The following is a 10,000-nucleotide window of genomic DNA, read 5'->3' on the forward strand; positions in this document are numbered from 1 at the left end:
TCAAATCCTGAATCGATCTTGTTACTCAAACTGCCTGAATCAATTAACAGTGATATGCTGAAAAACTTTTTGGTCCACCCTGAATTATAAAAATAGAAGCTAAAAACATATTTCACACTTACTTTTCGACATGGTTTGGGATTTACTTCGAAGGATGCTTTGAATTTTCTTCTTTGACTTGTAGTTAAAATAGTTCGCGGCCGCTTAGGACCTTTCGCTGTTTCACCTTCAACGTCATCAAAACTTTCCCCATCGTCACCTGTTAATTTGAAACAAAGAAAGTGATTAGAAAGAAACGAGAATGCATACACTTTTTAAAAAAAAATGTTTACGTTTATATTTCGTCCACATCTATTTCTATTTGGTTGGGGATAATGAGCAATAATGTGGATATCCGTGTGGCGAAGTGAGTTGTGATTTCATGGAGAAAAAAGAAAAAAATTATCAATGAAGATTAAAAGTAGCGTAAAACTGGATGAAAAGGATTAGTTTACTTGTCAGGTAAAGCATAAAGAAAGAAAAAAAGTTTAAAACGGAAGAAGGATGGTCCCAAGTGTCATCCAAAGCTTTTATGTTTGTCATGAAACAGTTCTTTGTATCGATACTAATAACTGATGAGAGAAAGAGATGGATGAGTAGGATCGTAGAAACGTCGGAAAAAATGCCTTGTGATATTCCGTTTCTTTATTACCCACAAGGGGCTACACACAGAGGAGACAAACAAGGACAGACAAACGGATTAAGTCGATTACATCGACCCCAGTGCGTAACTGGTACTTAATTTATCGATCCCGAAAAGATGAAAGGCAAAGTCGACCTCGGCGGAATTTGAACTCAGAACGTAACGGCAGACGAAATACAGCTACGCATTTCGCCCGGCGTGCTAACGGTTCTGCCAGCTCGCCGCCTTGTGATATTCAGTTATGACTCTTTACGTTCTGGGTTCAAATCCTGCTTTAGTCAACTTAGTCCTTCATCATTATAAGCTCAGTAAAATAAACTGTCTCTCAAGTAATGAAGTCGAGTTAATCGACTATATACTACCCTAGAATTGGGGTATCTAATATTTGGTAAGAAAGAATTTCCATGTTTACTGGAAGAATTGAATGCATATAACATTATATTAGTCTGGAGACAGGTTAGTTAATGGTGCGTCAATTGTATCTCGAAAATGAATTCATTGATGCAACTAAAGCGTCTTTGTGTTGCTTTATTCCATTCTTTTTTATTTTATTTATAATGCTTAGAGCTGAGAGCCGGAAGAAATCCGGTAACGTGTTTCATCCGACGCTCTTATGACTCCGTCCATTCGCTGCCTCCATATCCAATAGTCTCGCAAAATACTTGTGAAAAGATAAATTCAATAAATTCGATAAAGATACTAAGGAATTGAACAAAATACTTTAAATAATCGGGTTTCAAATATTGCAAGGATTATTTTTGAATATAAAATTCAAGTTTACATCCTGGTTGTTATCACCAAAAATTATGAAACGAATAATAAGTCACGTACATACCGTTTCTTTACAGAAAAAAGAGGACTTCAGCGTTGTTAAAAAATACTGAAATCATTCCGGTGACATATTGAGTGAACCAGTTCGTGATTAGCCTCAGAACAATACTAATTCAGCAGATTTATGATTATTGACTTCATAGAGCTGTGATCTTTTTTTTCCGAGTTTAGAATATCAAGAACTACATCATCTATTCCCCTTCGTTTTTAAGACGGTATTTTCAGCAAATCAAACAATTCACATTGAACAGGTGTAAAGTTACTTTTTAGTACTAACAATGAATTGTAAACACTTAAGAACCTGTGTGCTGAGAAAAATATGAATCTTTAATTATAATTCATAAGTATGCAAATTATATTAAATTACTGTTTTGATATTAAGGCGTAAAACTTATTTTTCCTATGGATTTTAGAAATTTTTCTAATGGATGGTTTCAATTTAGAATGCAAGAGAAATTTCACATGAATAGTGGAGTAAATTAGTACTTCAGAGAATATTCAAACATGTAAACTGTGAAGTTCTCATGTTCAAATATTTAAGATAAACATACATACAAAGTATAAAGCACATTGTTTTCTTAGAGATTGCCCAAATGAATTCTGTTTTATAAGCTTGTAATATTTTCCATCCACTTCTCCAGGTAGACATAATACGTAAAGATGTTTCCATTAGAGTTGCTTACGCCAATAAACACAAGGTAATATATGTAAAAGGCATATATGAGGAATACCAAGAATTAAATGGATTGTAAAGGCCCCAGATTAAAAAAAATCATTGCCATGTCGTACAGAGGTGATATAAATACATAGATGTATAAGTTTGTAAGAGTACCTCTCTTCAAAAAATTCCCCTGAAACTACATGTTCATCTTATAGTGCATCTAGGACAAGTTTGCTAGACGGAAGTTGTCCTTCATAAAGCTGTATAGTTATTGGAAGTGTTGACTCAGCACTATAAGCTGAAAAACTACTTGTTCATTATATAGTACTCCTGTTGTTTGTTTAGAACAACGTGCTTTAATGATCTGTTATACTTATTTACAACCAGATGGCCTGGTTGTTTTGTGTTTTGTCCACAGGTACAGCGGACCGCAAGTGATGGAATACGAACACAGAAACTGTCAAACACTATAATGGCCCAACTAATATAATTCAAACAGAAAATTATTGTTCTAATATTCTAGCTACGATTTAATTATAGATATTCTATTCTTGTCTTAATTAATCTACAAATATGTTGTAAATATGTGATATTTGAAGATTAATTGGTGATTTCATAAGAAAGTATAATATAGACCAAGCGCCGTATTAAATTAAACTGATTTCCTTTCTTTCCTTCTTTCTTTTGCACTTTCGTTCTATCGTTTTTATTTCGGTTTCAATAAATTAGCAAATGAAAAATGAAAAATTAGAATTGGAATAGTCTTTGAAAACTTTTCTCCAAATGAAAAACAATAATGTAACTTTAATCTAAAATGTAATTTAAGAAATTATAGAAGACAATTCCGATGAAAAATAGAAATAATCAAACAGAAGTAAATAATAATATATAGAAGTAATAACAATTAAACGTTAAGAAATGAGATAATGAAAAGAAAAAACAAAACTACAAAACAAAAACAATTATAATGATAACAATAAACAAAACAAATGTATTTCCAATTTAAATATTTAATATTTTCATATTTAGTTCTGAAGAAAAGTAGAGCTAGAAATAAAGAAAGTGTTTGTGTGAGAGAAGGAATACTTTAACTTGTTGAAGATAGATTGATAGATGTATGAATGAATATAGATAGATAATTAAAAATAGAGAGTCAGCGTATAAGTGAGAACGAGAAAGATAAAATGAGAGATAGCATAAGAGGAGAGAATGAGAGAGGGAGAGAGGGAAAGAGAGAGGGGGGAGAAAGAGAGAGAAGGAGAGAAATGAAGGCGGTGTATGGGGGCATAGCAAATTTAGGTAAAGTGGCTTGCTTGGCTTGTAAAAGTAAACACAGCACCTAAAGTCAAACAAAACAGAAGGCAAAATGAAAGAAACCAAATAATAAAAAGAAATGCATATACAAGCGCACTGTGGCACACATATACGCATATACACTGAAACACAAGTGTGCAAAACACACACACACACAAACATACACACACACACACACACACACACATACACACGCATTCCCACGGACACAGTCAAATATAACAAATGAACAAGCAACAATATTCATTGTTATTAAGCGACTAAATTATATCCAGAAACATAATTCTAACAAAAATAATGAAATTCTTTTTCTTATATCAGTATTTATTTGATTTCTTAGATATTTCCGTTATTATCTTCTTGATTTTATTAAATGTAAAAGATATTCTGCTTTCCCTGACTCAAGCCTTTATAGATATAAAATATTCATAAAAATACAAATCAAATTAAATAAGGTTGATTTTTACTTTGCTTGTTTCAAATTATTATTATTATTATTATTATTATTATTATTATTATTATTATTATTATTATTGTTTTTATTATTATTGTTGTTGTTGTTGTTGTTATTATTATTATTATTATTATTATTATTATTATATTATTATTATTATTATTATTTCGTCGAAGGAGCGCGTGCAACAGCTCCGTATTGAAATTCGATTTATGACGTTTAATTTGCTGGAAAAGAAGGAATGTTCTTTTGTCTTATTTTGTCTACGAAAGACTTTAGAATGTTTGAGTGTCATCCTTATTACCCTGAGTTGGAATAATAAAGTGCATTCTTGGACATTATATATTTGAATAAGCATTCTTTTAAAAGTGATTCAAAATATGCATCTCGGTGGAGTGTGGAGGAAGGGTACAAGTTACAAACATGGCAGCAACAAATCACCACTTTTGAAACAAAGAAAAGAAAAAACGTATTTAAATGATCAGAAAAAGAAATCAACGTTCGAAAGACATGTTTATAAACACAAACATTCAAAATTTAACATGAACAAGTAGCGAAAAAGCAACCACAGTAGCAAATCATTGTTTACAAGCGTCGCCAAAATTTGGAAAGGACAGCCTCAGGAAGAGAATACGAGCCCGACAGATTCACCAAGAAAAGACCAAAAAGTAAAATGTCACACTTCTGCTTCTCGAAAAAGAAGTGTTCTCTCGAAGAAACAGTTAAAGTCCTGGTTGATACGTGGTCCGATGTATACTCCATCAACCGGAGCAGGATGCATGGAAGTGTATGCGTAGTGTTTAAGAATGCAGCCAAGGCAAAGAAACAAGCAGCGCTGGTGCGCTGTTGAGCCCAGAGGTTGACGCCACAATATATGGAAAGACGAAACACAAGCTTCACGGTCAGATACATTTGTGTTGATGTTAAGATATTTGTATTCAACTTTTATTTACTAAATTCTCTAAATAAATACAATATAAATCAATCCGAAGGAATTATCAATTCAAAACACCAAGTAATGATATTTTTTTGTATTATTATAAAATTGTTATAGAAGATCTTTAAAAAAAAATCTAACATCATTACAAATAATATATATAGAAATAATTCTAAATATATAATAAAGCACAAACCTTATAAATAGCTATAAAAAACTATAGACTGCAACACTATACACAATATATTCACTTCGTACTGTATATAATCAATTGAAACGTAATTTCAAAGCCACGACAACCTCTCTTTATCACCTGATATTTAAAAATCCCTTCATATATTTAATCACAATAAAAAAAAAACTATTTATTTTTGACCCCATTTCCTTGTTAGTATTGCTACCAGCATCAACGATGTGACGAGTCTGACTCCTATGCTAGCTTTCAGTGACTCTAAGGGTAGCAGTTTCGCCAACGCAGCTAGTGAAACTTAATGTATCATTTGCAAATCTCAGCATGCTGTTCTGGCCTATGTATGCGTCTCAGAACAAGGAAGCCTTCAGGCAACAATCTAAAGCATGCACCGTGGCATCGGACATATTCACGTTACCTGTTGAGGATGTGGAGCGAAAGCAAAGGCAATGTATAATCTACAGGCGCAGAAATAGTAAAATTAGATACGTGGACACCTCAATACCTATACAAGTCGAGGAGTGCCCAAAATAAGTATGGCGTACCGTATGGTACAGACAAAAAGTTCGGGCATTTCTGATCTTGGGCACCAAAGAGGAGGAAGCTCGATGGTCACCAATGATAATGTGCGTCTCTGGTGAATACATCCAACAGACATCCTATAAGAAATGACGCTTTTTTTGCATGGGGTGATCCTAGAAGAAAAAAAGACTGTCGGAGATAAATTGATCACCTACCATGACTGTTATAGGTCTTGGAGTTGCAAATGCTGTCCACCCCTATAAGTAAGTATATTTACGGGACCAGTGGACAAGTATACGGAAGAAAGTAATGGATGTCAGTGTCTACCACAATGATCTGTCGCAGCTTAGGAAAAAAGCCGATAATAGCAGTTCGATACAATTGGCTTTAAGTGGTTGTGTGAGGGCAAAACCACATGTCTTGAATGGTATACTCAATAAGTTTTACGTATACATGCGACTCTTGTTTACCTACGTCTTGGTAGATGTTTATAGTAACTGGTAGCAGAAGGGAGGCACCCTCAGTTCCATGAGTCAGTGAGTAATAGCGCTGCTAGGGAGGGACGCAAAAAAGGAGGCATTACCGACAACTTCTAGTCTACGTCTCTGCTGAATACAGAAGTATAAAATTGTTGCCAAGTTTCTAGGAAATAGTTTGACGTGACCTTCGGTCGAGTAATTGGGAGAGTGCCAAGCTGCGCGTTCCCCATACATTACACCGTACAGATGGAGATAACAGCTATGTATTAAATGGGGGGCATGATCAATTTGGATCAAACGGAAGCTTTTAAAAGGTCCGAACATCGTTATTTGTCGGACTCCCTCAGAACAGCCAATTTCAAACCCGTTTTCAGAGACAGGCTCGTTCAATATATAGCGAATTCTGTTTGTTGGTCAAATTAAATAGATAACTGTAGGAATCATTTCAGTCACATGTTTGGCATGTGAAACGAATCCTCTATTATTCCTTTGATATGCACTGGCTGTAGATACTCTGCTGTAGAAACTCAAAGTGTTGAGGAGGGGTATGCTGTTTGAGCTGATATGTGAAAGATCCTTGTCAGCATAAGCAGAATGACGCCTCGCAATGGTTTTAGTATGCACGCAGAGCGACGAATCTGTTGTGCATAAGTTCATACAGTTTTTGAGCATTTCTGATTTGTGAAGTTTTGACGAACACCTATTGCCGTGTGTAAAGCAAATCCGTTTATTGGCAAGTCTCGACCGCGAAGAGCGACCAATCACCTTCTGTTATTCGGGAAGAGCAGAGAATTTCCCTTTGTCTGTTTATGGCAAAACGGTTGTGTTGAACGAGCTGAAAAAACTGAGGACAGATGCTTTCCTATTTGTCCAAGCCCTCCTCGAACCCTTTAAGTTCAACTTATTTGAGATGATAGTATAAAGGAAGGTTTGGCCCTACCGGAAAATTTGCTGAAGCGTAGATAAGAGTAGTGGGCATGACCTGAGTGAATGAGCCTACATTTAGCATGCACCTGTGGGTCGCAGAATACTTCATTTGTTGGTTTAAAGACATCAGCAATTAGTTCTTTTAGCAGCTGAGAATGTTGTTAGGTGCTCAAAGCTCTCTGCAAATCGGGTAATTTCACAGTCGAACATCCACATTAGCTTTTTAAGAAAATTAAAAGAAAGTGGCGGACAATTTTCACGATGTACTCGGCCGATAGCCGACAACATCTAAACCACTCACATATCTATAACAAGAGATGAAAAATATATGTTATTACAAACATTGATATATATATATATATCAACGTTTGTAATAATAATAATATAATAATAATAATAATAATAATAATAATAATAATAATAATATATATATATATAAGAGAAAAAAGTAGGTTAATTTGGCATTTTGAAGACCTTTTATAAAAAAAGAAAACAACTGTAAAATCATTGACGGAGTTTAACTTACTTTTCGGACTTAGTGGCATAACTCCATATTCCTTTTCAAAGTCCATACGGCAGAATAACTGACCGTCTCGAATTACAAACTGATCTCCTTTCTGTAGTTGGTGACCGCACGCTACGCATGCAAAACACCGTAGATGGTAAACGTTGCCTATGGCTCTCATCACTAATTCGTTGGCTGGAATTGGTTGCATACAACTGCTGCACTTCGTCCCGAAAATCCTAAGGAGAAGAAACAAGAACAAAATAAACAATGTAGCTTATTTAAGATGACTAACAACATGATCATTATTATTACACAAAAGAACTAATTATTATTAGAATTATTAATTAACACAGTAAGCTCTCAGCAAGACAAGGCAGTGTCAAAGATATGTTGAAGCCAGTTTATTTCTTTTACGTCCCTATTATCTCCTCACATCGCCGGAAATATATGTACGTCACACGTACCACTTCACATTCAATTATATACATGGCTAAAAAACAAAACTAAACATCAACAAAAACCAAGACCATTACAACTGTTAATTGATGAGCTATCCTTATCTTCGCTTGCTAATCTGCAATTTGGTTTCCATTTTATCACTCTAAGACAAAAGAATTTCCATAGTTGCTACTTATCAAGGGTGGTAGACATATAATGTCAGGTTTCAACCTTCACCTTCTGTTGGTTGAATGAACTGAGGATGCCAATGGAATAAAGCGCAACACATTTTCGGTTGCAGGAAAAGTCGGTGTTCACACACACACACACACACACCACACACACACACACACACACACACACACACACACACACACACACACACACATACACATACACACACACAAACACGCACACACAAACATACACACACACAAAAAAAACACATACACACAAAAAACACATACACACAAAAAAACCACATACACACACACAAACACATTTGAATTTATTTGAAGACAGACATTCTTTCATAGTTTTGGAAATTTTTAAAATTTGAATTTCTTATAATAATCACGAAAAAAAAAAGCAGATATATGATGTGATGCATTCTTACCACGACCACCTCACCAATTTTTGAAACATAATATATATGATTAGATTAGCGACTCTGTTTAAAGGTGGCGAGCTGGCAGAATCATTAGCAATACGAATAAATTGCGTCGCGGTATTTCGCTCTTTACGTTCTGAGTTCAATACGCAAGACTTTTCACCAGTTTAAAATGCAACATTGTTTTTGTTATCGAGATGCCAACGACGAAACTTTGTATCTTTGTTAAAAACTAGTAGCTTCCGCAGAAGATGAATTTAAATAATTAGAAGCAAAAGAGAATATACGCACACACACACATAAGTACTAAGGAAGATAAACACAGGCTTGAAACCTCTATTTACTCGGAGAACAGAAACAAATACATATACTCTTTTACTCTTGTACTTGTTTCAGTCATGTGACTGTGGCCATGCTGGAGCACCGCCTTTAGTCGAGCAAATGGATCCCATGACTTATTCTTTTTAAGCCTAGTACTTATTCTATCGGTCTCTTGTCGAACCGCTAAGTTACGGGGACGTAAACACACCAGCATCGGTTTTCAAGCGATATGGGGGGGGGCAAACACAGACACACAAACACACACACACACACATATATATATATATTTACATATATACGACGGGCTTCTTTCAATTTCCGTCTACCAAATCCACTCACAAGGCTTTGGTCGGCCCGAGGCTATAGTAGAAGACACTTGCCCAAGGTGCCACGCAGTGGGACTGAACCCGGAACCATGTGGTTGGTAAGCAAGCTACTTACTACACAGCCACGGAAAAAAAATTATGTAATGTCATATCTCGGTAGCTGTTTCAAGTGGATAAACTTACGTAATAACTATATTTCTAGGTGATATCTGCATGATGCCATAGGTGTGCTACCTGCAACACATTCAGATGAAATTGTTAAAGTAAGCTAGGGTTCCCTTTTCAAGCGCAGAGGGAATCACTGCAACATGTAATAGCTTTTGTGAGGGTCCGAGAAGCGACAAAACGAAGGGTTGTCCTTGGGCGTCACATATTCTAGCTATGCACTGCTCTTGCTTCATATAAATAGTTCAAATAATAAATGTGGCACGCTTTCGATTCTTTGTAATACTGGCGTATGAACATCGAAGTCATGTTATTGCTCATTTTTAAAAAGAAGGTAAGAGAATCGTAGCCTCTTATTATTTCCTATCTGTTTATAAACTTAGGTTTCAGGCCTCTTTAAGAATCCATAAACTCAAGTAAGAAATGATGTTCCTAAAATTTATCTCGACGATTCGTCGCAGTATGAGGATTTCCAAGTGCTAGTAACTAATGGTCTTCCGCTAACCTGTTGACCTTTACAACAGACATCTCACCTTTGGCGTTCTAACGGATTGTACAGAAGGGATAAGTTATGTGGTTCACAGTTTGATTAGACGAATAACACACACACACACGCTCGCATACGCACACACACA

At 35.3% G+C, this 10,000-nt stretch overlaps 1 protein-coding gene across 7 annotated transcripts in view; it reads right to left on the reverse strand.

The window, feature by feature from the left end:
* The window catches only part of LOC115226973 (LIM homeobox transcription factor 1-alpha-like), a 170,366-nt gene that overhangs the window by 20,396 nt on the left and 139,970 nt on the right, over positions 1 to 10,000 (reverse strand). For all 7 annotated transcript variants that reach the window (XM_036500538.1, XM_036500542.1, XM_036500540.1 and 4 more), the window contains 2 exons: positions 7,524 to 7,741; positions 123 to 259 (listed from right to left, as the gene is read on the reverse strand). In XM_036500538.1, coding sequence (XP_036356431.1) covers positions 123 to 259; positions 7,524 to 7,741 — 355 coding nt within the window. The remainder of the gene's footprint in view (positions 1 to 122; positions 260 to 7,523; positions 7,742 to 10,000) is intronic.

Source organism: Octopus sinensis, linkage group LG2 (assembly GCF_006345805.1).
Source record: "Octopus sinensis linkage group LG2, ASM634580v1, whole genome shotgun sequence".
Taxonomy (NCBI): Eukaryota; Metazoa; Mollusca; class Cephalopoda; order Octopoda; family Octopodidae; genus Octopus; species Octopus sinensis.